Source organism: Lytechinus variegatus, chromosome 10 (assembly GCF_018143015.1).
Source record: "Lytechinus variegatus isolate NC3 chromosome 10, Lvar_3.0, whole genome shotgun sequence".
Taxonomy (NCBI): Eukaryota; Metazoa; Echinodermata; class Echinoidea; order Temnopleuroida; family Toxopneustidae; genus Lytechinus; species Lytechinus variegatus.
Genome location: NC_054749.1, coordinates 29459194 through 29486409, shown reverse-complemented (window position 1 = coordinate 29486409; position 27216 = coordinate 29459194). Strand labels below are relative to the sequence as shown.

Below are 27216 nucleotides of genomic sequence, written 5' to 3'. Positions count from 1 at the left end.
GTAGTTGTCCGGGGGTAATTGTCCGGGGGGTAATTGTCCGGGGGTAATTGTCCTCGGGGGTAATTGTCCGCGGGGTAGTTGTCCGGGGGTAATTGTCCGGGGGGTAATTTTCCTAGAACCATTCACACAAATAAGCATAACTTATCCGCAGCCAATCATAGCAGATGACGTATCCAAGATCAAAATATTCTTGAACTGGTGCTGAATATTATAGGCCTATCTTAGCTAGACAAAATTATACGCGATCCCCGGTCTTCTGTCTTCGTTTTCCAGACACCCAACAACAGGTCTGGAAAACGAAGATCGAAGACCGGGGACATGTGTTATGTCAATGGTAGTAAAATTGCAAATGCCAGCTGAGCGCGATATATTGCTCAATCAATTATCATTCACATCACCATGATCACGATATCCATACAATTAATCATTAACTTATCAGCCAATTATAACTGATCCAATATCAGAATATTCCTGAATTTGATCTGAATATAATAATGGTTTATTTTAGCTACACGGATGCGATGGCCCCGGTCTTCTGTCTTCGTTTTCCAGACACCCAACAACAGGTCTGGAAAACGAAGATCGAAGACCGGGGACATGCGTTATGTCAATGGTATAAAATTTTAATGCCAGCTGAGCTGAGCGCGATATATTGCTCAATCAATTATCACTCATATTACGATATCCATACAATTAATCATTTACTTATCAACCAATCATAATTCATTACATATCCAATATCAGAATATTCCTGAATTTGATCTGAATATAATAATGGTTTATTTTAGCTAGACGGATGCGATGGCCCCGGTCTTCTGTCTTCGTTTTCCAGACACCCAACAACAGGTCTGGAAAACGAAGATCGAAGACCGGGGACATGCGTTATGTCAATGGTATAAAATTTTAATGCCAGCTGAGCTGAGCGCGATATATTGCTCAATCAATTATCATTCACATTACGATATCCATACAATTAATCATTAACCAATCATAATTCATTACATATCCAATATCAGAATATTCCTGAATTTGATCTGAATATAATAATGGTTTATTTTAGCTACACGGATGCGATGGCCCCGGTCTTCTGTCTTCGTTTTCCAGACACCCAACAACAGGTCTGGAAAACGAAGATCGAAGACCGGGGACATGCGTTATGTCAATGGTATAAAATTTTAATGCCAGCTGAGCTGAGCGCGATATATTGCTCAATCAATTATCATTCACATTACGATATCCATACAATTAATCATTAACCAATCATAATTCATTACATATCCAATATCAGAATATTCCTGAATTTGATCTGAATATAATAATGGTTTATTTTAGCTACACGGATGCGATGGCCCCGGTCTTCTGTCTTCGTTTTCCAGACACCCAACAACAGGTCTGGAAAACGAAGATCGAAGACCGGGGACATGCGTTATGTCAATGGTATAAAATTTTAATGCCAGCTGAGCTGAGCGCGATATATTGCTCAATCAATTATCACTCATATTACGATATCCATACAATTAATCATTTACTTATCAACCAATCATAATTCATTACATATCCAATATCAGAATGTTCCTGAATTTGATCTGAATATAATAATGGTTTATTTTAGCTAGACGGATGCGATGGCCCCGGTCTTCTGTCTTCGTTTTCCAGACACCCAACAACAGGTCTGGAAAACGAAGATCGAAGACCGGGGACATGCGTTATGTCAATGGTATAAAATTTTAATGCCAGCTGAGCTGAGCGCGATATATTGCTCAATCAATTATCATTCACATTACGATATCCATACAATTAATCATTAACCAATCATAATTCATTACATATCCAATATCAGAATATTCCTGAATTTGATCTGAATATAATAATGGTTTATTTTAGCTACACGGATGCGATGGCCCCGGTCTTCTGTCTTCGTTTTCCAGACACCCAACAACAGGTCTGGAAAACGAAGATCGAAGACCGGGGACATGCGTTATGTCAATGGTATAAAATTTTAATGCCAGCTGAGCTGAGCGCGATATATTGCTCAATCAATTATCATTCACATTACGATATCCATACAATTAATCATTAACCAATCATAATTCATTACATATCCAATATCAGAATATTCCTGAATTTGATCTGAATATAATAATGGTTTATTTTAGCTACACGGATGCGATGGCCCCGGTCTTCTGTCTTCGTTTTCCAGACACCCAACAACAGGTCTGGAAAACGAAGATCGAAGACCGGGGACATGCGTTATGTCAATGGTATAAAATTTTAATGCCAGCTGAGCTGAGCGCGATATATTGCTCAATCAATTATCATTCACATTACGATATCCATACAATTAATCATTAACCAATCATAATTCATTACATATCCAATATCAGAATATTCCTGAATTTGATCTGAATATAATAATGGTTTATTTTAGCTACACGGATGCGATGGCCCCGGTCTTCTGTCTTCGTTTTCCAGACACCCAACAACAGGTCTGGAAAACGAAGATCGAAGACCGGGGACATGCGTTATGTCAATGGTATAAAATTTTAATGCCAGCTGAGCTGAGCGCGATATATTGCTCAATCAATTATCATTCACATTACGATATCCATACAATTAATCATTAACCAATCATAATTCATTACATATCCAATATCAGAATATTCCTGAATTTGATCTGAATATAATAATGGTTTATTTTAGCTAGACGGATGCGATGGCCCCGGTCTTCTGTCTTCGTTTTCCAGACACCCAACAACAGGTCTGGAAAACGAAGATCGAAGACCGGGGACATGCGTTATGTCAATGGGAGAACATGTGTAGGGGGCAAGGTCCAAAGTCCATTCTAACCCGCGCACGTGTTTTGTACACACTTTGCACTGCTTTGTACACGCTTCGTGCGTGAACTACAAACGCTTTCACACGAGTGTGATACGTGTCCCCGGTCTTCGGTCTTCGGTCTTCGCTTTCCAGACACCCCCATCCTACGATATGGTTCATATATAGCTGTGTGACGTTTCAGCATGGCGCGCTCCTTGAATTCCAAATGTAGCCCAAGCAGTTCTTCGTTTCTTCGGGACTAAACCCCTCCTTTGCACCTGGAAATGTGGATCCGTATGTAGTTATGTACTAGCAGTGTATAAATTAGGTAAGCTCAGGCGACATTTAATTCAGACCTGTATTAAAGTGTAAAGAGTAAGATTAAGAGTCGTACAAATTTCCTTGTTGGGAGCGCGATCGCACAGCTCCAGCCCCCCGAACTTCCCCCGTGCGGTACCGGCGGACGTGGGTAATAAGCCCAATGAGACGCCGTGCTGTGATCTGACAAGTTCAAACCAAATACCCTACACACATGATTTTTTGCAACACGGGGAAAAATAGCCCGGGGGGGGGGGCAAAAAATTGTTTTTCTGTACACATGCTAGACAGGAATAACCGTCGTTTCTGGGGATTTATTCAACGATTTCTGACATTTTACTGTATCCCCATTCACCGACGGTAAAGACAATGTCCGTGTGGGCTCCCATTTGTTATAACACCAGCACTTTTGTCCGACCAGAGTCCAAAGTTTGGGGTTATATAAAACATCGAGGTTACAATCTAAGGATATGTAAACTACAAATTAAAAATATTTAATTATTCAATTTTAAAATACTTTAAACGATATAGATGAAAATGCATGAAAATTATACTTTACCGATGTTTAGTTGGGAAAAGTACAGCTAAATCGATAAGGCAGCCAAATTATGAAATATTTACAAACGAACGGAGGGGGCGTCAACAATTTACGAATGTGATATCGATATTGCATTCCACCAGCAGACCTCCAAGGCAATAATACGATACGATACACTACACGAAGACAAACGATAATAGTTATAATCGCGATATATCGAGACATTAACGATAATGACGTCATTCAAGATGGCAACTTGCAAGAAAAACCGTCAGGTCAGGAGAAAATGTCTTAGATGACAGATTTATCAATCATCCAGTGGATTTTTTTTCAATAACTCCGGTCCAAGGCATGCAATTACTTAAGTTATTTATATTTCCCTGATAATTAAACTAGAAATTTCGCTCAAAAAAAAAATAACGCTAGTTCACTATACGTTGTTTGTAGCCCACGGGCCCCTAACTCTTCAGTCTATGTATGGTGAGTGGAGCCAACGTAGTTCAGCGGAACAACCAAAATACAGAGACTGAAGCTTTTGGTCTATACACATGCGTGCCACAAAGAATGCATTGTGAGAAAGGGGTGTTTTTTAAGTTTTAAATTAATGTTACTTTGTTAGACACACCGCATGAACTTGTTAACAATAACACTAACAATTTAATTAAGTAACAGTAACACAATAAGTAGAGGTGCTGGTCAGAAATAGCCAGGAGGCTATTAGAGAGTAAAATTAATTTTTTTAACGCATGCTTACTCTCTACAGAGCCGGAATTGCTTCCCATACATCTGTGTGTACTGCCAAAAAACCTGAAACTTTTGCCCCCGAGATTTCTACTTTCCCCTATGATCTAGCCCTAAATCATGTACATGGCCATGGGATACAACTTCATTTCCGACATTTCTACAATATTGATTTCATTATTAAACAAGAATTCATTCAAAAAAGGAGAAAAATGTTATGGAAAGATGGGAAAAACTTGACACCGTGTTTACGTCGTAATCTTGATTTCACTGTCTTTTGCTTGGTGACAGCATGCAAACTGCGCAGTTTGCTTAATAATCTCTTACCCCCCTGCTCCCTTACTTTCAATCCCAAATAGCAAAATAGTTATGTGAAAAACTCTATGTAGGATTGTATGTATACAAGGACCTCTGATCTTGAATTTAGGATACAGAGTGAAAAATTGCCAGGATGATTGATAAGTTTAAGAAGTTGGCATTATCGTGATATAGGGAACCACCGTTCACTTCATACAGCAGCGCTTTATTCAGTCACACGCACGGTTCCCTATTTCCACCTCCATTCACTTTGTACACAAGTGCGCGTACACAAATCTACGAGTGGTTCCCAAAACCACGATTTGGCCAAGAAGTTAGTCAGGCACTCTATCTTAGGTTGATTGATATAGTGACCAAGAAAGAGAGAGAAAAGTAAGATGGAGTCAGAGATGGAGTGAGAGTAGGCCCAATAAATATCAACAAAATAATCATATTTCATACAAATAGTAGGTTCATATCTTCATGAGATACTTTCAGCGGACAAGGTGTTTGAATTTTTAGTTGTTCCCATAATCAGTTTTGAACTTTAAAGTACCTTGTGATGGAAAAAAAAACCCTCTGAACAAAGTCTGTGTATGCCCAATGCATCACAAAAGTAATTTTTTCTTGGTTGCTGATATGTGTCTACGCTTTTTAGGTCATTAGGTATTTGATTGCCAAATGTTGATAGACGTTGGGCCTATAAGAAGGAAGGGGGATTTTTACTGTTTTACAATATTCATGTTTTGCAATGCAGTAGGTGTGAAAACTTATTTAGTCTCACACATTTAATGTTTAACTTTTTAAATTTAAATCCACATTTGGAGAAATGACAGGATCAGAGTGTACATTTACGTGAATGTGCTTCACTAAGCCTCCTGAACAGGGCATACAATCTTGACCCTGATCTGCAAAAAATAGTCTAAAAAGGTGGACATGAACTGCTCTTGTATTATTCCATAGAGACTGTTCACGGTAAAGCATGCACATGTTTTTGTGTGGATTACCAGGGGCCTGGTGCTGATACATGTGGAGTTGCAATCAAACACATCCTGTACAAACCAAATGTAACTTGGATTTTAAACCAATCAAATAGGCACATTTGTATCTGCGCATGATTTTCTGAATTGCTTTTTAACATCTCTCTTTCTGCAAAGGGTCCCAGAAAAGTTATTTTGTCATTGAAATATGTTTTGATTCTGTTTTGGACACTTGACCATACACTGATAATTTGTATGACAAAGCCCATCTAAGCAAAATTACATTTTTTTAAACTGATTACTTTTCCAGCGGATTTCACCGTTGAAGGATGCTACAAGGTGGATGTCCAAAATCGCATCTTTGTGACGTCAGCTGGTGACTATGACCCGAATGCTATTGACCACAAGACCTGTGCAGATACCTGTGGCGCCCTTGAATACCAGTATGCTGCGCTGACGATGGGTCGCTATTGCCTCTGCAGTAGCGATACCTACTCCGGTGGTGCCCAGACTGGCACCTGTGACCGCCCTTGCGGTGGTGACAGCGCTCAGTTTTGTGGTGGTTCCGGAAGCGACACGGTTCTCAGTATCACCCTGACACGGGCTGCAGTGCAGCTCAACAGCACCAATGATGTCTTTGTTGTTGGTCAACCTCAGTCCCTTCAACCTGATGTCACAGGAGAAGCAGTGACAACGTCATTTGAGTATGGTGATGGATCACCAGCCACGGCAGACGACGCAGTTCAGACGAAGAATCATGTGTATGCACTTCCTGGTCTATATGTTGCTAGCATCTTAGCCCAGAACAGCTATTCGGTAAGTTTTCTTTGCAATGGATGTTTTTGTAATGCTGAAATCATTGGGCCTATCATCTGAATATCCTTGTTTTTATGGCCTTTGCTCTTGATTCTGACCATCAGACAAGTTGCAAAAAAAGGCAAGTTTAAAGTTGAATGATTTCCGGATTATACAAGTACAGAAAGTGAAATAAAATCTGTCCAGATACATGTACAAGACTCCTCATAATTTTTGATGTCACATAAAATCAAATTGATATGAACTTATTTAGATAACAATAAAGGCTTACAATCACATCAAATGTGCAAAGTTTCAGAAATCACTGATCATTGCTGATGTATGAAACGGTATCACAATTTGAGCAACAGAATATTGGACAATTCATAACTTCATAACCTGGGCTCTGTCATACAAATGTTTGCAATCAATTGTTAAAGGACAAGTCCACCCCAACATACATGTTGATTTGAATAAAGAGAGAAAAATCCAACAAACATAACACTGAAAATTTCATCAAAATCGGATAAAAAAAAGAAAGATCAGACATTTTAAAGTTTTGCTTCATTTCACAAAACAGTTATATGCACATCTCGGTCGGTATGCAAATGAGGAACTGATGACATCACTCACTCACTATTTCCTGAGTATTTTATTATATGAAATATTTTGATTTTCTCGTCGTTGTCATGTGAAATGAAGTTTAATTCCTCCCTGAACACGTGGAATTCCATAATTTTAACATTTTGTGGTTCAGGCAAAGAGGTCCTAATAATCAAATTCGTAAAAATTGAAATATTGTATAATTCAGACAATAAAAAACAAAAGAAATAGTGAGTGACATCATCAACTCTCTCATTTGGATGTAACTGGCTCGTTCATATAACTATTTTGTCAAAAAGAAGCAAAACTTTGAAATGTCATAACTTTCTTATTTTACATCCGATTTTGATGGAATTTTCAGCATTGTGCTTATCTGATTTTGCTCTATTGATTCAAATCAACATTTTTCTGAGGTGGACTTGACCTTTAAATGGCAATTTGGCCAATGGGGATCATAGTCACATGAGCATTTTCCCCCAAAAGACCAGGAAACAATCAGAACTGCTTTACCATACTTACAATTCTTACTTACAAACCTTTGTGTTACAGACTCTGGTGTGAGTGGTGTTCATACTGGGCATCAGCATGTGAAATTCCCTTTCATCATAGTGATGAAGTCTATTTTAAAAGCTTCAGAAGTGACATCATTCTTCTGTTCTGTTTATTTGCACAGAGTGCCTTTGCAGGTGCGCAGATCACTACCTACATGGGTATTACTGATGTCGGTATGGATTGCCCGGAGGTAGTTGAACCATCAACTTTGTTCTCCTGCTCGATTACAGTTACAGACGGTTCTGATATGACCCTGACCACAAACATCGGAAGTCCATATCACATAGGGAGTAAGTTTTAAAAAATCTGCTATCCAATATATTAGGGAGATAGAAATGTTATAATTCATTCATTTGCATTACTAACAATATTCTACTTGACTTGACACAATGCTAACCACTTCTGGAAATGCATTGATTTACCCTTGTATTGCATTGACATGGATGTAAAGCAGAGAATTTAGTCTTGGGTTGAATGTAAAATATCATTACCTGTATGATGCATTTTAGAGATGAGATCATGCAAACATTTATTTTGTCTGTCTTATTGGTTAACTCAACACAAATTACCTCACAGTGACCCAGCCAGGGTTCAACTGAATGATGAGTGACCATGACATTCATACACCCTTCCTCTGTGAAAATTGTCATTTTCCTCAATATTGTGCCTCTGTACCAAATCATCAGTCCATAATATCCGCATTCTCAGGTGATCAACCCATGGTGTATGTGTGTGCCTCTGCAGTGACAAATTACTTCGCCAGGATTACTTCGAGTTTATGAATTAACCCAAATCAGAAGTAGCTACAGGCTAATAGTCATATAAATTGCTACAAGTAAATGTTGAATTACAAATTATACGGATGCACTATTAAAGGTCAAGTCCACCTCAGAAAAATGTTGATTTGAATCAACAGAGAAAAATCAGACAAGCACAATGCTGAAAATTTCATCAAAATCGGATGTAAAACAAGAAAGTTATGGCATTTTAAAGTTTTGCCTATTTTCAACAAAATAGTTATATGAACGAGCCAGTTACATCCAAATGAGAGAGTCGATGATATCACTCACTCAGTATTTCTTTTGTTTTTTATTGTTTGAATTATACAATATTTCAATTTTTACAAATTTGACGATTAGGACCTCCTTGCCTGAAGCACAAAATGTTAAAATAATGGAATTCCACGTGATCAGGTGGGAATGAAACTTCAATTCACATGACAATGACGAGAAAATAACAATATTTCATATTTCATATAATAAAATACAAAAGAAATAGTGAGTGAGTGATGTCATCAACTCTCTCATTTGTTGAAAATAAGCGAAACTTTAAACTGCCATAACTTTCTTATTTTACATCCGATTTTGATGAAATTTTCAGTGTTATGCTTGCTGAATTTTTCTCTTTTTATTCAAATCAAGTTTTTGTTGGGGTGGACTTGTCCTTTAACTAGTAGTAATATGGATCTGGGATATTGCAGCAGAGCAGTTTTGTCTGTTGGGCCATGCACATATTTTGCATCTTTCAGCGCTTCCCCCTCCTTGAGTCTTTACATGTATTTCTTCACTGACATATTTGTGTTTTTGCATTTTTTGTCCTTTCCCAACAGCACCAAATATTTTCTCAATAGGGACTGTCTCCCAGTATGCCTTGTCAACCCTTCAGTATGATACTGTGGCATCTGATACTGTGTGGATTTTACCTGGCCAGGAATTCCTTGATAATGGGGCTATCCGATCGGTCGAAGTCAATGTTGAAACTACTGGGACAATTCACTTTCTGGTATGGTCAATGAAGTGGATATTGATGTCATTTGTTCTGCAATGGTATATGATCTAAGATTTATTGGCAGGGACGTAGTAAGTGCCGGTACGTCTGAGTTACGAGGCCGCTGGAGAAAACATTCTCCCATAGACTTTGTAAACGTGACTCGGACCGAGGCCAAGGCCGGCAAAATATGTCCTTGAGGCCGGTCTTGCCTACACCCCTGTTTATTGGGTTGAAATATTGTACAAAGTATCTCTTGTTTTACCAGGAATCCCACTCAATGTATATTAGGATAGTTATCCCTGAATGGCCAATTGTTTTTGTTATGCCTATGAAATGGTTGAGCTTGAGGGGAATCAATGGCTTACAGAATTCATGTTTGAAAGATGGGACACAGATTTTTGTTACAGAGCCTCTGTATCCTTTATTGTTATTGCTTGTAATGAAAATGAAATTTATATTGAAAGTTCTCGCATGTTTAAATTACTGGTTTCTTTACTACAATGTATTAGATCCTGGAACCATTCTGTAGCGGTGCAGGTGAGATATACTGTCTCATTGACAACCAGTGTTCATCATCTCCTTGTGGCTACGATACCTTGATGCCCACCAATCCCTTGTACCATGCCTCCTGCGATTCATCCACGCATATCTTCTGTTTATCTGAACACCGCTGTGCATCAAAATCTGACGAGTCCGTCTGCGAGGCAGAACCAGATCGGTACGTTACATCAACGGGCGATGCTTCGCGTGCAAGCTACAGGGTCAGACATGTCATTACCCAGACAGCTACCTCCACAGGCTACAACTACTTCGAGATTCCGGTGGCAGACAGAACTGCCATTGCGGAAATCGGAGATGTCTTGGGTTTCGCTGTTGATGCAGGGACCGCCGAAGTCAGATATGATACAAGTGATGGAGCAGTGGCTTTCAGTCTCACATCGTCAACGCCCACTGCAGGAATGGAGTTTGTCTCTGGTCTTACCGCTGAGGCAAAACAATTCCACATTCGAATGGCTGCTATTGATCCACTCTCTATTGTTCTGGAGCATGAGTACCCTGATGTAGGGACAAACACCATCTCAGTAAGGGTCAATAACACCCTGGATTCGGTCGGTGTCACAGCTGATAGTGTGGTCGAGGTGCAGATTCCTATTCGCAGTAAGTAAAAGAATGTTTTAAGTTATCTCACACTCACCTGAACAGTTTTCTCCAGTTTGCTCTCCACTATCTATCTATTTTCCCCCAGCCTTCTGTTATTTGTATATACTCATACTCTTACTCTGTTGTTTTGCCTTTCAATTTTAATGCTTGTTTCTAGATTTATTATTTTGTTTTTAGGATCATTAAAATAAGTGTTATATGTGATTTTCATTTGATTGTACTATGAACATGTTTTTGATTAGTATCATCACATTTGCTGAGCTTATTATTACTTAACTGATGATGCTTTGTAACTTCTACAAAGGTTTAATCCACTATTTGATTTTTTTCTTTTATTTTCCAAAGGGTCTTTTGGGCCAAACATACTTGCCCTTGCTCATTGAATTATTTTTTACTAAAGTCACACACATTTTTTTCTTGTTATCTGAATATACATAAATTACATTATTGTACTATTGTGGGTGTCATTATTAAAAATGTTTGATCTTGTTTTTTTTTTCAGAGTGTTTGATGTTTTGCTGAAATTCCAAATACATGCACAGGAATATCACCCTCTTTTTCAGTAATGCATAACTTTTCATAATTTTTTTTAAATCAAAACTAATAAACTTGTTGTTTTCACAGTCTGTATTGTGTTATTCTACTGTTGTTTGTTTAATTTGGTGTTTGTCAAACATGCTTTAACAGGTATACCTTTTGTTTTTCAAATGGCAGCATGGAACAACATCATGGAGCTGTTATCTATTAAGAGAAATTAATTCGTGAATGTATTAAAAGATTTATTATTTATTTGGTACTGGTATTTATTATTTATGATTCAAGCATATTACTCTTTGGTACTTTCGGATTTCTAATCTAAAAACTTATCTCCCTTTCCAGTAAATGTAATGTTCTGTACACAAAGGAAAGTGATAAATTTTAGAAGTGCTTTTAATGTGTTTTTTTTTTATATTTCATTAATCTCCAACAGTGAAGATAATTTAATCCATAGGCACATCTATCCATTGTATTTTTGTCTACGGGCGTATCCCGTCACAAGCCTAAGCTTTTAGGGTATACGCCTTCTTCCTTAAACCCAATATGTACATATTTATTTTTTTTATAACAAACGGATTATGTATGAATTTATGTTTATGAAAAATGTACTAAAATGGAAGAAAATAAATGTTTTATTTGAATTGAATTGAATTATCATTTTCTTTCTTCTGATGATTAATTGTAGATTTGATGATAACCGTATCACCAGACCAGCCATACTTCTCTAGCGAAGCTGATATTTCATTGACAGTTTCTGTTGATTCGGGAGATCCCATAGACTTGGACATTGACTGGGGAGATGGCGAAATACTTCAGTTAAATAGATCGTGTAAGAAAACAAATATCTCTATTTGGGAATGTTATCAGTTGTGTAACTGAGATATTTAACATTTTGTTAACGCTTTATTTGTCTTGATTTTATATCATTTTGTGTTTGATTATTATGTTTGCTTTAAAAAGAAAATAGGTAAATCAAATCATAGATATGACATCATAACAGAACTGCTTAGTGTTATGCTTTATGTTCATCAGCCAAGATTTTAGCTTTTTTCATAGCAGTCTAAAGAATTTTTCTGTAGGAATCTCTTCAGTATTTATACTTAAAAGTCTTTTGTCTTGTCTTGTTTTTAGTAATTATAGAAAACAAGTTGTTCCTGTTTTATATTAATTGTAGTTTGTTTCTTTCAAAATACAATCACAGACTTGCTTACTAATTCCCTATTAACATACATTAAGTTGCTGCATCGTGAGCAGTGTTTAAATTCAATTCAATTAAAAACACATTTAATGTAATGCCTGCAGCTTGTATAGGACTAAAATTATGCCAATTCAAGCAATGCAAGGGCAAGATTTATTTAAAATTGTAACTATTCTGTGGACTTGGGATACATGTTTTTCTTGCTCAGTTGCCTCTAACCCGAACTCTCTTTCTCATGTCTCATGTCTCATTGTCTTTCTTTTATCAAGCTGTTCTGCCTGTATTTGGCCACTTCTACAATATCTCAAATGGCCAGATAACTATAACTGTGACTGCATCCAATCTCCATGGAAATGAGAGCACATCTGAAACCATCTACATTCAACATCCTGTACTCGAGGAACATTACAAAATCATGCCGGACACCCCCGCTTCCCATCCGTACCCCAGTCCAGAACAAGGTAAGGGTTAAATGTGTAGATCCCAGCTTTCAAGACGATCTTAAACAAGTTAGAACAGTCCGAATACAAGAATATGACCACCCATGTATAAATGATAAGTCACAGTATACATGTTGTGAGCAAAATAAAAATGTTTTTCTGAATGGTGAAAGGTTTTTTCCCAGCATTAATAAGAATACACATTTCCACATGTAACTTTCACTCCTCGTTATTATCTTTCTATTTGCTTTCTTGACTTCACCATGAGCTCCTATGCATGGTTGATACCAGTGTTTTACAAATGTTCATATTAGTACTATCTGCTGTTTTTGCCTTTTAAGTGTAGATTTTCTGGAAGCTGCTTACCTGTATGGTTTGCTGTGTAGGTAAACCTAGATTTGATTATCAATTCATTTAACATCCATTTTCTTATAGGTTACATCAACATTACAGTAGAACTCCTGGCATCAAATGGGAAACCATACGGCACGGACCCAAACATCTCCTTCAGTGGTGGTTACTATGACAACAGTACCCATGTCATGACCTTAAACAACGAAGGAGATCAGGAGAGTTACATCAATCCGGTCCAGTTCCCGGGCACCTTCTATGTCACAGTGACCATCGAGAATCTTGTCTCTTCAATCACGATCATTGAAAAGGTATGACCAGTAATAACCCTTTTGTAGTGTACACACCTCATAAAGGTATGACACCCACATAAACCAAAGTTTAAACCATATATTTAAAACATCTCTTTGTGACTTTGGGCCATGGAGACTGGCATGTATTATGATAAGATATGCTTTTAAAGGAAGACTATTTAGTTCCGGAGCCATCGAGTTCCAAAAGAGTCCTCTTTTTTGCATGTTATTGTCTTTGATGCCCTATCTTGGGGTGATGGAAAACGTCCACAACCAAAATTGGGTGGCAATCTGTTCACAGGGGCCAAACAAATGACCGTTTGAAAACCTACCTACAGCTTCATTGAAACCAGTGCAAATTGACGTGTTTTCAAACAGATGCATGTTAGAACCAGCCAATTTACTTTGATTTAAATGGAGCCTATCAAGTATTCATTTTGCCATACCTTTGGCTTTTTATGAACTGATTCATGCAAATTTGGAATGTGGAGGTTTATGCTCTACCAAAATATGCCATGAAAATGCTGAAATTTACACACGCAAAAATTGATGAGGTCACACATCAATGTTCTTTATGTTGTGGTAATGTTGGTTTTACCTCTAGGTTGAGCTGTATGGTGTGATATCCCCAGACATCTACCTGAAAGTCCTCTACCAACCAGAAATACCACCTGACGGTTCGCCAATAGCAGATTATGGAAACAACTATCCACTAGAGAGACCCATAGTATTTGAGCCTGTGTATTCCTCCGGTGAGATGCGTTTCATTTCAGAAGCATTTCCTTACCAACTGTTGATTTGGTTAATTCTTTTTGTCTTGTTTATTAATCACTTGTAGTTTATACCTGTCTTATAGTCAATTCTTTATTTTTGCATGCATGCACCCTTGATTTTTTTTATGGCTGAATAAGTAATGATAATGATGAATTAGAACTTAGGTTCAATGAATTTGCTCAAAACCATTTTGCTTGAGTTATACCTTTCGATTCAGGGAAATTGTTTGTTATATTGTGTAAAATTTTGTTAAAATAACATGACCGATGTTTTCAAATTGTTCTCAAAATTTCAGGAACTAATATTACTTTTGAATATCTTGACTTTGGTGATGCTGGTTCTGTGCCTGAGAATACCACTGAGAGTACTCTTGTGCACCATTATTCAACGGTATGTAGGAAATCTCGGTTACTAATTTCTTGGGATATTTAGACATTATAATATTTAACTATTCCGTCTGTATTATTAAAAGTGTATGTCAATATTATAGGAAAATAATAACCTCTTCCCATAAGATTTGAAGACAATATCATAATAGACAAGTATAATGTACAGTTTTCTCATAGGTAATTATTGTAGACTATGCAGCTGATTCGTATTTATTGATGTCGTTTTACAACACAATGAGTCCTGGTGTATTCCTATTTTGCATGGAGTAGTAAAATCTATATTAGTTTAAAGGGTAACTCTATATTGTTACAACTGATTACTTAAATGTAACACTTTCCTGAACTGATTTGTCTCTGCTGTCTGCTCCATATGAAAAGATGTAATGCCCTCAGATTATCTGATAATCATCTAAGATTCTATTTGTTTCAAATGTCTTTTTTGCAGCCTGGAGAGCACACGGTAACCGTTGCCGCTAGCAACCCAGTCAGCGAGCGGTACTTCATTACTGCCACATTCCAACTTTTCAGGACAATCCATTCAATAGAAGTAACAACTGGAGACATCACCATTCCTAACCAGCCCAAGAACTTCTCCATCACTATAGGTCAGATCGGGTACAACTCGTGTCTGGCCATTGACTATGGCGACCACCAGACACCCATAATGTACGGTGAAGCGGTGTGCGATGGTCACTGGAAGTCGCCATTTGCAGACTATATAGGCCCTCTTACTAATACCATCAATCTTCTACATACATACTCAGACAATGGTAGTTTTATATTCACTGTGCGTGGGTTCAATCTCGTTAGCGACATCTCCATTGAAGAAGCCTTTGCAGTGACGTATCTCGAGTGCAACGTGCCAGCTGTATCCTTCAGTGATGCACACCCATATGCGACGTACCCGAGATTAGTAGAGACCTTCAACTTTATAGCTCTGAAGACTGAGACCGACATCCGTTGTAAAATACATGACAACATCAAGTCGTGGTCAGTGAGTGAATACAACAGTACCAATGGTGAGCTTATCTCTGGTCTCTCTGTGAATCTTACGGAGCTCGAACCGACTGACCAGTTCTATATCGGTGAAGCTAACACTGCAGACATCAAACTGAATCCGTACACCTACCCACCTGGGCACTACTGCATAACATACTGCGTTGCCATGGATAGTAGTAAACTAGATGGTGTTGTCTTTAGGGCATGTGCTCGGGAGTACATACGTGTTTTGCCATTCAATCTTGAAGCCAGAGTTGTTGATGGACAGCTGTCGTCAACCACGGTTGGTCATGGACAGATCTTCACTTTAGATCCTGGGCGCTATTCATACGATCCTTCTATAGATCGTGACTCTGACCAGGTATGTCATCAAACAATTCTGATTTAAGCAATAAAACCAAATGATTTATTGACTTGTATGTCTTAGAACCCTGTCCTCCCTTGTTTCACACACTGGCAAAAGATAGCAAAATCATAATTTTTTCCAATTTTGAGAGGTATGCATTTTTTTCACTTCCTTTTCCTTTATTTCCAACCTCACAACGTTTCAGACCATTTAATGTTTTACTTTATTGCTATTGTGATTTGTGAAAATGTTTATTTTTTTTTCTCACAAAGTGACAGCTTTCTCCTGTCAAGTATTTTTGCATGCAAAGAAAATAGATGCACATTCTCTTTCCTTTTCTCAAAGCGGCAGATTTACACGTTGATTTGAATCTCTGGTAATCTCACATCAGCGGTTGAATAAAAAGAAAGAAATAATTAAAATCATTTTAATTTTTTTTACAAGTCTCATTCTTTATATATGGGTTGATACTAGTACATAGAAATGTTAAAAGCGTGAAAATGTTACTGCTCTTTTTTGTCATATTTTGAATTTTAGGGCATCTTGATAGTGATTCTTTGCATTGAACCTCTTCACTCTAATCTTCTTTAATGACATAAAATGTGAAAACTCCATGATTGCTTCACATAATTTCTGTCTATCATCTACTCACAAACATAGGGAATCACTGTTTTCAAGTACTACTGCAAGCGTTTCTACGAAGAATTTCGACTCGACATAAACAAGAACCTAGTCGACACACCTGTGGAAATCACAAGTGATGGAGGACTTGATGGAGGCTGCTTCGGTACTGGGCCCGGGAGACTGAATCATGATCAAAGTATTCTCAATCTCGATACTGGATTGATGAACTATAACATGACCTATGATATGACAGTGGTCATCGAGAAAGGAACCGTCTTCGGTGAGGTCTCGTTTCAGCTGAAGATTGTCAGTGGGAATCCCCCTCAACCTGTCATAAGGTAAAAACTGGGATAATGAAAATGACTACCCTTGTGTATAGTGCTTACAAGTGTATAATCCTGACTTTGACTTTCATCACAATAAAAGTCTTCATATTTTCTGCTTCAAGAATTAAAAGAAAATAAAAAAATAGGGTGGACTGTTGAATTATCTATTCATCATTGCTCTGACTTATTTTGTTAGGCATTTTTTCTGCACATTTTTTTTTAAAGGGGAAAAATTCTCTATAATGAAATTTATCCAACGTGCAAGTTTTATTTTTCATCCAATTTTGATGACTGTTTTATGTGTTGCTTGTTTCTTGCAGTCTACTTGGAATATTCCCGAAGGTGATAATTATTTCATCTTTTTCCTGTCAACATTTCACAATATCATTCTATTTCATGTTGAATTTTAGGTTATCCGATGGAACGCCCTCAACCTCAGATTTTAACGCGATTAAAATCAATCCTTCAGATGACCTTCGCTTAAGATCAGATTGTACTGCTGATTGTGATGATGTGACATACCAATGGGATATGCTCTTTAACAATGGTACTCACGTACTGCCCTTAACTGGTTGGGAAGGTTTAGCCACAGGTAAAGTTATATACTTGGACAACTGACAGTGGATGGTATTCTCATTATGAAATCCTAGTCTCACCTCCAGAATAAATTGATATTTTAGTCCATACTTCTTAATGTATGGAATTCAAGGTTACATTATCATTCAGTAATTATGAAAACGATAATATACAAATATGAATTAATTGAAATTCATTGCGGAGTTATATGATACTTATCTCACAAAAGAAAATTAGTTTTCCAAGAAATTTTCACTGAATATTTCTGTTATAATTAATACTCCATGAAAGTGTTTTAGTTAAAATCAAGCTTAATCAGTGATGGAACGTACCATTCAATTTTTGCATTTTACATTTATGAGTGACCAAAGCTAACATTACAGTATTGATTTTCTTCATGATGACTCTAGGAAGAAAAACCATTGCATAAGAGTATAACACTAATAATGTTAGTATGGGCCTTGTATCTTTCCAGATTGTTGCCTCCAGACTTCATAGCGGTAACTTAGGAAACACATATATCTTGTTAAAAGGTTTATTATTTTATGTGTGTTTTGTTAGACCTCTTCCACCACCACCCTCTCCCTGCAAATTGTTTTACCACCTCTCTGTATCATTCTGAAGTTATGTTTAAATAGAATCTCTTCCAATGTATTTGTCATGTACTTCTATTTAAAATTTTCCATTGTTTTACATGTAGGTATAACCACCGATGCAGTCTATATCGAGCACTCGGCATTCAAGCTTCAGTCATCGGTAGTGAACTATGTCATCCAGCTTGCTGCTACCAATGTTGGGGGAGTAGTTGGCATCACAGAGATTGAAGCCAAGTTGAACACACCCCCGGAAGGTGGTCAGTGTGATGTCGATTCTCGGTCCATTGAGCTCGGTGATTCTGTTTACATCAATTGTTTTGACTGGCAAGATGAAGACGGCATTTTCGCTTACAGATTCTTCGGTAATCTTTTCTAAGGCCCATATTCTGAAGTCGGTTTAACTTAGACCATGGTCTAACTCCGGTAAAATTATGGGAAGCCAAAAGTGTCAAAATTTTTATTAAGTTGTATGTTTCTTATGTTCACTGTGCTCTTTCCTGATTCATCGATGGTGAAGACAATCATCTATTTATACTTCCTAGACAATTATGAATGATTCGAGAGCCATATGAGCTGAAATATGATATCTTTACTGTTATTGATTTATGTAACAATTGGCTATCCATACTTAAACCACAACTTTAAACCTGACTTCAGAATACGGACCTAAATGTTTGTCACTTTGAAAGGGAACTGTGAGTCTGTAGGATACCAGCATTTCTGATATTTATTTCAAATTTATAGTTTTGAAATGTTAATAGAAATTATGTTGCTGTGTGTAACCTTTATCATTCATATTTTGTAGGTTCATATCGAATGGCATCTACACAATTGCTTATATTTTAATATGTAAATTAGATTTTCACCACACACCAGCAAGTTAGTGTATATTGAATTACAACTCTGCCATCAATAGTAACTATTATCGAAACCTTGCTCAAAATCTAGTAATATCAAGATTTACAAGGAATTGTCATAAATGACAGGGTCATTATCATTTCAAACTAGTTTCACACAAAGCGACATACAAATTCTGATCATACCTAATAGGGTTGTATTATTTGGGGGAATTCATTAAGTTTGTTCCTTATCGTAATCAAGTATATCTGTGTATATCTTGTTTTATAGTATTATGAAACATAGGTTTCTGTTGGTTGCATCATCTACAATGCAATTCTTGATTGATTTCTATATCTTCTGGAAAATGTATAATTGTCTTTTGCCCTTTGTTATACAAGAGAAAAAAATCAACAAAATACAGAAAAACAAATCAGCTGTGAAAAAAAGCACTTCCTATTGTATGATAAAAATTGCATACAACGGTTGATACATTGTTCTAATCCACCACAAGTGATGTTATTGATGTCTTTATACAGCTGTTGATGGTGATAGCCGCCAGCTAAAGATCGTAGTTAGCACGGGGCAGGCCTTGGTGCAACTCGGTGTTGGTTCAACGAACAACACCGTAGGAATCAGCGTCGTTATCATAGATCGCTATGGAGCAGCCACAGATGTTGATCTAGGAAATGTATATGTAAGTTCTTGTTCTTATTGTTGACTATTAAAGTGAACAATGAAATGTTCAGTTTCTTGTTTTCCAGTTTTAGTGATTTTATATCAGAAATCTTTAATGGAAAGATTGTATTCTGAAATTTTCATCTTGTTAAAGCCTGTAGAAGTAGCCTTATACATGTGCCACAATAAAAATATGCATTGACAAGATTTTTCTAGAACCTTTTTTTTCTCACAAATTGTAAGTGTATGTAATGAATGTTGGATTTCATAGATTCATTCTCAAATAGACCGTATTGAATGATGATCAGAATGTAGCGGATCAGGCAAAAAATTGCATCCATTAATTTAGAAACAATCCGCATTACTTTTTGCGAGTGTAGAGAGGAAATACATGTAGTCTAGATTATTGTTATCTCTATAGATAAAATGTTCAAAATAAGTACTTCGATTGGATTGTATGCATATAGTACAGACTGTGGACAGAAAATGAGTGACCTTCAATCGCAGAAGCTGCACACTTTCAGAGTCATGTTCATGAAGTCAAAGATGAGCTGTCTTGCGGATCAAGTCCTCCTAAAAGCAGCTTATAAATAATTCAAAGTATTCTTGTCCTCCCTATCTGCATCTAATCCAAAAGGGCTATGAGGGGATTGTTTCATCAGCAGTTGTTGTCTGACAGGTTGCCAGATCTGGGGGGTGTTTCACAAAGATTTAAGTATGACTTAGAGCCGCACTTAAATAAGTTGCATACGGTATGAAAGGCTTGACCTCATTGGTCAGATCATGTCATGAGGACGCACACTAATTTGTATCTATCAATAAGGTCGCGCGTTGCATATCATGTACGTGTTGGCATTTAAGTGCGACTTAAGTCATACTTAAATCTTTGTGAAACACCCCCCTCCCCCCCCTTTATGTTTTTCCTTGATTGTAATGAGGCTGAGAATTCTCAACTCCTGTGGTACATGTAGCTGTTGGATAAAACAGCCGGCAAGTCCTTTCATGAAACGCTGTCCAGAACAGGGCCAGTATTCAATCGACAGATTGATTTCGTATTTTACTTTGCATTTTACTTGGCTAAGCAAAATGTTTAATCTCGTATTCAGATCACATCTAAGTATTTTACTTTATCAGGCCAAACGTACATGTAAGCAAAATACTCACTAATACTGAGTAAAATACTTAAAATTCTGTCTTACGTATCAAATTGAATCCTGGCCCAGACCTTTTACAAAGCATATGTTTTGTGATATAATCTTTCATTTTGATCTGATAGTGACTTCAAACAATGAAAATCAATATATTTACCAGAACCTATTACATGCTTCAATATTCTCAAGGTGGATCCTGGACGGAAAGCAGAAAATATTCTTAACGAGAATACTGTGACAGACCTTTTGAGTTCATACAGTGAATTAGAAGCCGAAGGGAGCTTAGTGAGTGTCACAGTAAGAACTGGAATTGACATTTCAGCACTGAATTATGATGCAACAGTTACAAGTAAGTGAGCTTGATTGCTAGTAGATTTCTCCCATTGTTTTTCCTTTGATATTTAAGGACAAGTCCACCCAAAAAAAGTTAATTTGAATAAAAAGAGAAAAATCCATTAAACATAACATTGAAAATTTCATCAAATTGGATGTAAAATAAGAAAGTTATGACATTTTAAAGTTTCGCTTAATTTCACAAAACAGTTATATGCACATCCTAATTGGTATGCGAATGAGACTGATGACGTCATCCACTCACTATTTCTTTTGTATTTTATTATATGGAATATGAGATATTCTAAGTTTCTCATTGTCACATAAAAATAACAATTAATTCCTTCCTGAACATGTGGAATTAGCATTGTTTGATACAATATAGCTCAGTCAAGTTGGTCCCTATCATCAAATTTGTAAAAAATGAAATATTGTATAATTCAAACAATGAAAAACAAAAGAAATAGTGAGTGAGGGACATCATCGACTGTCTCGTTTGCATGTCACTGAGTTGTGCATATCACTGTCTTGTGAAAAATAAGCGAAACTTGCTGCAAGGAGTTTCTTGCTGTTTTCTATCTTTATTATTTTTCATCCGATTTTGATGAAATTTTCAGCGTAATGCTAGTTTGATTTTTTTCAATTTCTTCAAATCAACATTTTTCTGTGGTGGACTTGACCTTTAAAGTCATTGTATCCTCATAAATCATAGATGGCCAAATTCCATTTCTAAAAATTGTTTTTAAAGGAAAATAGCTATTTATGTCAAAATCATTTATTTCTTAGGCCATGGGTTTTACTAGCTTCATGAGACCTTTTTTACAGCTCATGTGATAATTGCTGCTGGTGCAGCAGTATTCTATTATTTTTACCTTCTCAGTTTTAGTTTTTTATGATTTCATTTCATTAATTAGTATCTGCTTCTCATTTGTACAATTTTTTTGTTATTTTTGTTTCAGATAGCAGAATTGACACTGAAATTGAAACACACTCTGTTAACCTAGGAACAGAAAACGAAACTGTTACAGAACTTGTAAGTTCAGTGAATGGCATGATATCATTTTCATTTTGATTAATACATGTATTGTCATTATTGCTATTGTTGTCACGATAATAATGATAATTATTATTATTAGTAGTATTATTATCACCATTATTATTATTAGTAGTAGTAGTAGTTGTAGTCGTAGTAGTAGTAGTAGTAATATCTTCATTACTATTATTGTTATTGTTATTATTATTATTGTTATTAATATTATGATTATTTTCATTATCATGAAAAATATTATTGTTATAAATGACAAAAAAGGAGCCAGGTATACAATCTAAAACACATTATTGTAGAAATAAATATGTGTGTATAATATATATTTGATATCCTTTTTTATCATGCTGGTTTGGGTTATGTGTTTCTTGTTTCTTTTTTTTCATTTAAAGTCATCATCCGCAATACGGGAATTAGAAGTACAGAAATTACAGAAGACTTCGATGCGTGCATATGTGAGTATCATCAACAGAATTGAAATGGTAGAACTGATGAATTTCTGAAACAGAATAAGTAGAACCAAAGCACTAGAACTAGTTGTAGTATAGCAGTAGCAGTCATTTATATAGTTCTAACGTTGATAACAATAATGCAGCCAGTGTCAAAGTATAAAGATAGACAGGGATGGACATATAGAAGACAGATATTTTGATCCTCAAAGAGACAGGCAAGGGGTGGGGTGACTGATTCAGCCCCCCAAACTCGAGGCTAGTGATGGCATGATTGTTTTTTTGTTTTTTTTAAATGTTTTTTTTTATTTGCACTGATAACTGTAGAATGAATAATGCTTGGAAAGTTTTGAATGTATGTTTTCAGAACAAATAAACTCAATATTAATGAAAATACTTTTGATTATCTCTCAATATGCCATGATCTATTGATTTTGTTGATGCTCAGTGGAAACAACCCAATATTGATGCTGTGTTTTGAAATAAAATAAAACTGAAAAGGAAATTATAAATGAAATGCACCATTAGACCTATCACTAAATCTTGTTATTTGATTGACAGATAAGAAGCCAGATAGTCACAGTTCAAGCTGCTATGGAAGTCAATAACGTTGAAGATGCCCAGATATTGGGAGCTTCTGCAGTAGCAGTTTCTTTATTTACTAATGAACTGTCTCAGTCTGCATTGGTAAGTATGGTTTTCAAATAATCAAATCTTGTAGAGAGATGTATTTATGACAAATTGACTTTGTATGAATTTTGGGAGAAAAAATGATAATGAAGAATTTTTATGTGATTGTTTGGTTGAATGAATGATAATCAATCCCATGATATGTGTATTCTATCATGAAATCAAGATTACAAAAGGGCCGTCTGCAGCGAAAAAAAGCGCATGATATGGTGACCACCTTTGCAAGAGTCATGCGGAAGAGCAATTTTGCTTTTTAAAATGATGTGCGGTATGCAAATCCTGCTATCGTTTTTCTTTAAACAAGAGAAAATTTTACCAGACTCTGATCACATCTGAAAGATTCTGGGGTTCCCAAATGTGTCTGTTTGAGATCCAGCTTGTGTCATTCTTTACAATTTTTTATCAGTAAAGACAAAGTTTTGAAAAGTTTCTTAAATGCCATCCTCCGGTCAAATGTACATGTGTTGGAGGCAGGAACAGGTGAGATAGATGCATACAGAAGAAAGGTTATCAATACAAACAGATTTATCAATACGAATGGAGCAATCTATTTTATCAGCTTGTAAAGAAAGAATTAGGTGATGTAATGAATATGTTGACTATTAAATTTAAAGAATCATTCTAAGCAGCATTTTACTCTCAGGCATATTTTTCAAAATGGATTTCTTGTCTGCATCTTCAGTGTTGTTGTCAATGCTTTTAATGATGATGGTACAGTAATACTTGCTTACATTTTATTTACATATTATCCATATCATTAGAAGTGTTTTATTTGTCATTCTGATGTGATTGAAATTGTAAAGTTAATTGTTTTTAAATATATATCCAATGCTTTTGCAGACCTCACTTAACACCGTTGCTGATAAAATACTGGATGTCACAGAGGAACAAAAAGATACTCTATCCTCTGACTCGTTGGCGACAACAGTTTCTTTGCTATTTGAAATACTGGGAAATACCATCGAAGTAAGTTTTTGTTTAATTTATTTATGGTACAATCTATCCTTGTGTGTTTGTATTCTCCAATGTCTATGCACCTTCAGTGACTTTTATATTCCTTATCATTTGTATTATGGTGTCTATATTACAAATCACAATCTTAATCTGAATGGCAAAAGAAATTGTTTGACAAAGCGTTTAAGGCTTTCTGCAAGGTCTTGAGTCTCTTTGTTGTTCAGTAAGGCCCACTAGTGGCTGGAAAATATCTGTCAATGACTTTGGCACGATATGTAGGATTGACCCCATATCGTCCATAATCTGTCAGAATGGTACACCCTTCTTGTGTATTTATGGGGTACAGTAATTTGTGCAATATACTAAATGCATATTGAAGATAACAGGAACAACAAGGTTATGTCCTTTTTTTTGTTAACTGAATGCAGGGATCAGCAAGGAGTGTGCAGGAGTCGTTACCACTCAATGACTTTGAGCTTGAAGGGGGGGACCAGAGTTTCAGTGCCTTTCAGAGTGCACTCAGTGCAGCAACTTCCGTTTCGGATAGTGAAGGTTTGTCAAAGTATTTCACACTCAAGATACATTGTCAGAAGTGTGTTGCCTTGTCTTTTAGCAGGAATCCGGCATTAAAGACACCAAGCGTCCTTTCATAGGGGCTATCTTGCATTCCCCATTGTTGTTTCTATGGTGAAGACCCTTTTACGCCGGATTTTCTACCCGAGACTAGTCTCAGGGAGCCCTGAGACTGGTTTCCAAAAAGTTGACCTTAATTTTTGACCCCATATTACCCACCGGAATTGTAACGAGTCTTGGGGCACCCCGAGACAGCTTTCTGTCCATTCACACCAAATTACCAAAGCTGTCCGAGATACGTTTGGCAGAGCGCCAAGCACGCACTGTGTTTGTTGTTAAGATAAGCATGTAGCGCATCAAGCGAACCTGTTCCGGACCAGTCTTGGGCAGGTTAGCGTTTACTTGGAATCCAAAGCAGTCTCTTGGCCCCCCTTATGTGTCAATATTGCTTGTAATTTGTACTTTAAAACTGAACTCTTTCATTAACATAATTGTAGTCGCTGATGCAATATGTATATTTTTTTCATTTTCTCACCTGCTGCCTCTCTCATTAGGCTCAACAACTGAGTGGACACAAGAGAAGGAGGAAAATCTTCAAAGGAAGAGGGACAATGTAAGAATATAAACACTTTGGCCCATATTCTGAAGTCAGGTTTAAATTCGACTATGGTCTGACTATTTGCTAAAATTATGGGAAGCCAAAAGTTTGAATTTTTTTTATTAAGTTGCATGTTTCTTATTTTACTGTGCTCTTTCCTGATTCTTCAATGGTAAAGGCAATCATCTATTTATACTTCCTAGACAATTATGAATGATTTGAGAGTCAAATGAGCTGAAATATTATATCTCTACTGTTCGTGATTTATTTAATAATTGGCTTTCCATACTCGAACTACAACTTTAAACCTAAGTTTTAGTTAAACCCGACTTCAGAATACATGCTTTTCTGTTAATATGTAAATGTGTTTTTTACAGACGTTTTACAGACGTTTATCACATCGGCAAACACATCGCGCCATGTGGCAGACCCACCCAAGGATCTAATTAGAGAGCTCTTAATCAGGAAATAACTTCCCCTTAAGGCGGTTTTCCACTAGGGCGCGGACAAGACCAGGAAGGGTTGCGGAAGCAACTTTTGTCATTTCGGCATGCTGTCCGCAACTAAATTCCGTAAAAGATTATGCAAATGATATTGTCCTAGGACACAACCAGGACTGTCTGCGTATTGTCGTAGGACACTCCTGGGACTGTCCTAGGACAAGAATATCTAAATAAATTTGTCGGCGTTCGGTGCGGACAGCATGCAGATCGTATTAGGACAGAACCGGAGACATTTAGGACAACGTCACGAGTGGTAAATTCAAGGACTAGGACAATCGGACAACTTGCGAATACTCCATGAAAATTATCATCCATATATTTTTTTTTATTAATTAAGGGGTGTTATTTTGGTTTTCTTCGACTACAAAGACTATACAGGATTTTCTTTTATTTCAAATCAAATTGCATACATTGGTGGACATCCCAGGGGGACAGGGGCGACGCGTCCCCTCACTTTTTGGAAGGGGGGCATTTGATATCAAATGCCCCCTCCCCAATATTTGGAACGAGCAAAAAAGAAAAAAATGGAAAGAGAGGGAAAAGAACCAGAAGGGAAAAGAGAAGAGAAAACGAAGAGGAAAAAGATGAGGGGGAGGGGATTTCATGTCACTATGTTAAATTTTCGCTCACGCTTTGTGCTCGCATTGCCTAATCTATGAGATGTATAACTTCCTGAATAGACTTATATTGAGCTTAAAAGATCAAGTTTTGAAGTAAATATACCAAACATTTCTCAGAAATTAAGTTTTCAATTTGTTTGATTTACAAATAGATTTTATAGTTTTCTGTAAAATGACTATATTTTATGGTCTAAATATGAACATTTTCCGCTCGCGCTGCGCGCTATCATTATTTGATTTGTCAAACAACTATTCTCTTCGTGTATTCCATAATTTTTTTTTAAAATATCCCTTTTTAGGATGGTCTGATTGTGAATAGTATCAGCTAAAGCTGCTCGCTTGCATTTTGATTGGGGAGTTATGTATATCAATTGTAACAAATTATTTTAAATTCCTCTTTTATGACAATTTTCGGCTCACAGTTTGCGCTCGCATTATTTTTGTTAAAAATATATCAACCCATGCATCCTATTCATGATAACAAAATGTCCAGTTATCTGACCTTAATATCAATTTCGCGCCCTCATTTGATTAATAAGTAATGTAACGATATTTTCATGATTTCCTAATAATCATTGTCCTTTTTTCAGAATGGAATATCGACAAGTTTCTCTCGCTTAGGAAGATAGTCATCATAATCATAGGAAGACAAAAAAATGTCCTTAAAATGTCCCGGTCGCAACTCAAAATATATGTAATGATAAAAATATTAACTTGAGCTTCGCATTCGCATCATTTATTAAGCGAGATCAATATCCAATTCG

General features: G+C 36.5%; 1 protein-coding gene across 2 annotated transcripts in view; it reads left to right on the top strand.

Moving 5' to 3' along the window:
• Positions 1–27216, top strand: part of LOC121422223 — a 72351-nt gene that overhangs the window by 18368 nt on the left and 26767 nt on the right. Inside the window, exons 1-22 of one of the 2 annotated variants that reach the window (XM_041617133.1) lie at positions 3004–3145; positions 6002–6507; positions 7763–7931; positions 9251–9423; positions 9921–10569; positions 11795–11938; positions 12577–12768; positions 13183–13409; positions 13996–14143; positions 14461–14555; positions 15000–15914; positions 16560–16861; positions 17260–17441; positions 18126–18383; positions 19398–19555; positions 20877–21036; positions 21980–22053; positions 22458–22520; positions 23076–23201; positions 24045–24170; positions 24587–24710; positions 25286–25344. In XM_041617133.1, the coding sequence (XP_041473067.1) occupies positions 6151–6507; positions 7763–7931; positions 9251–9423; positions 9921–10569; positions 11795–11938; positions 12577–12768; positions 13183–13409; positions 13996–14143; positions 14461–14555; positions 15000–15914; positions 16560–16861; positions 17260–17441; positions 18126–18383; positions 19398–19555; positions 20877–21036; positions 21980–22053; positions 22458–22520; positions 23076–23201; positions 24045–24170; positions 24587–24710; positions 25286–25344 (4701 nt within the window). In that variant the 5' untranslated portion in view covers positions 3004–3145; positions 6002–6150. Of the gene's footprint in view, positions 1–3003; positions 3146–6001; positions 6508–7762; positions 7932–9250; positions 9424–9920; positions 10570–11794; positions 11939–12576; positions 12769–13182; positions 13410–13995; positions 14144–14460; positions 14556–14999; positions 15915–16559; positions 16862–17259; positions 17442–18125; positions 18384–19397; positions 19556–20876; positions 21037–21979; positions 22054–22457; positions 22521–23075; positions 23202–24044; positions 24171–24586; positions 24711–25285; positions 25345–27216 lie in introns of those variants that run through there. The other variant, XM_041617132.1, reaches the window with a different exon arrangement.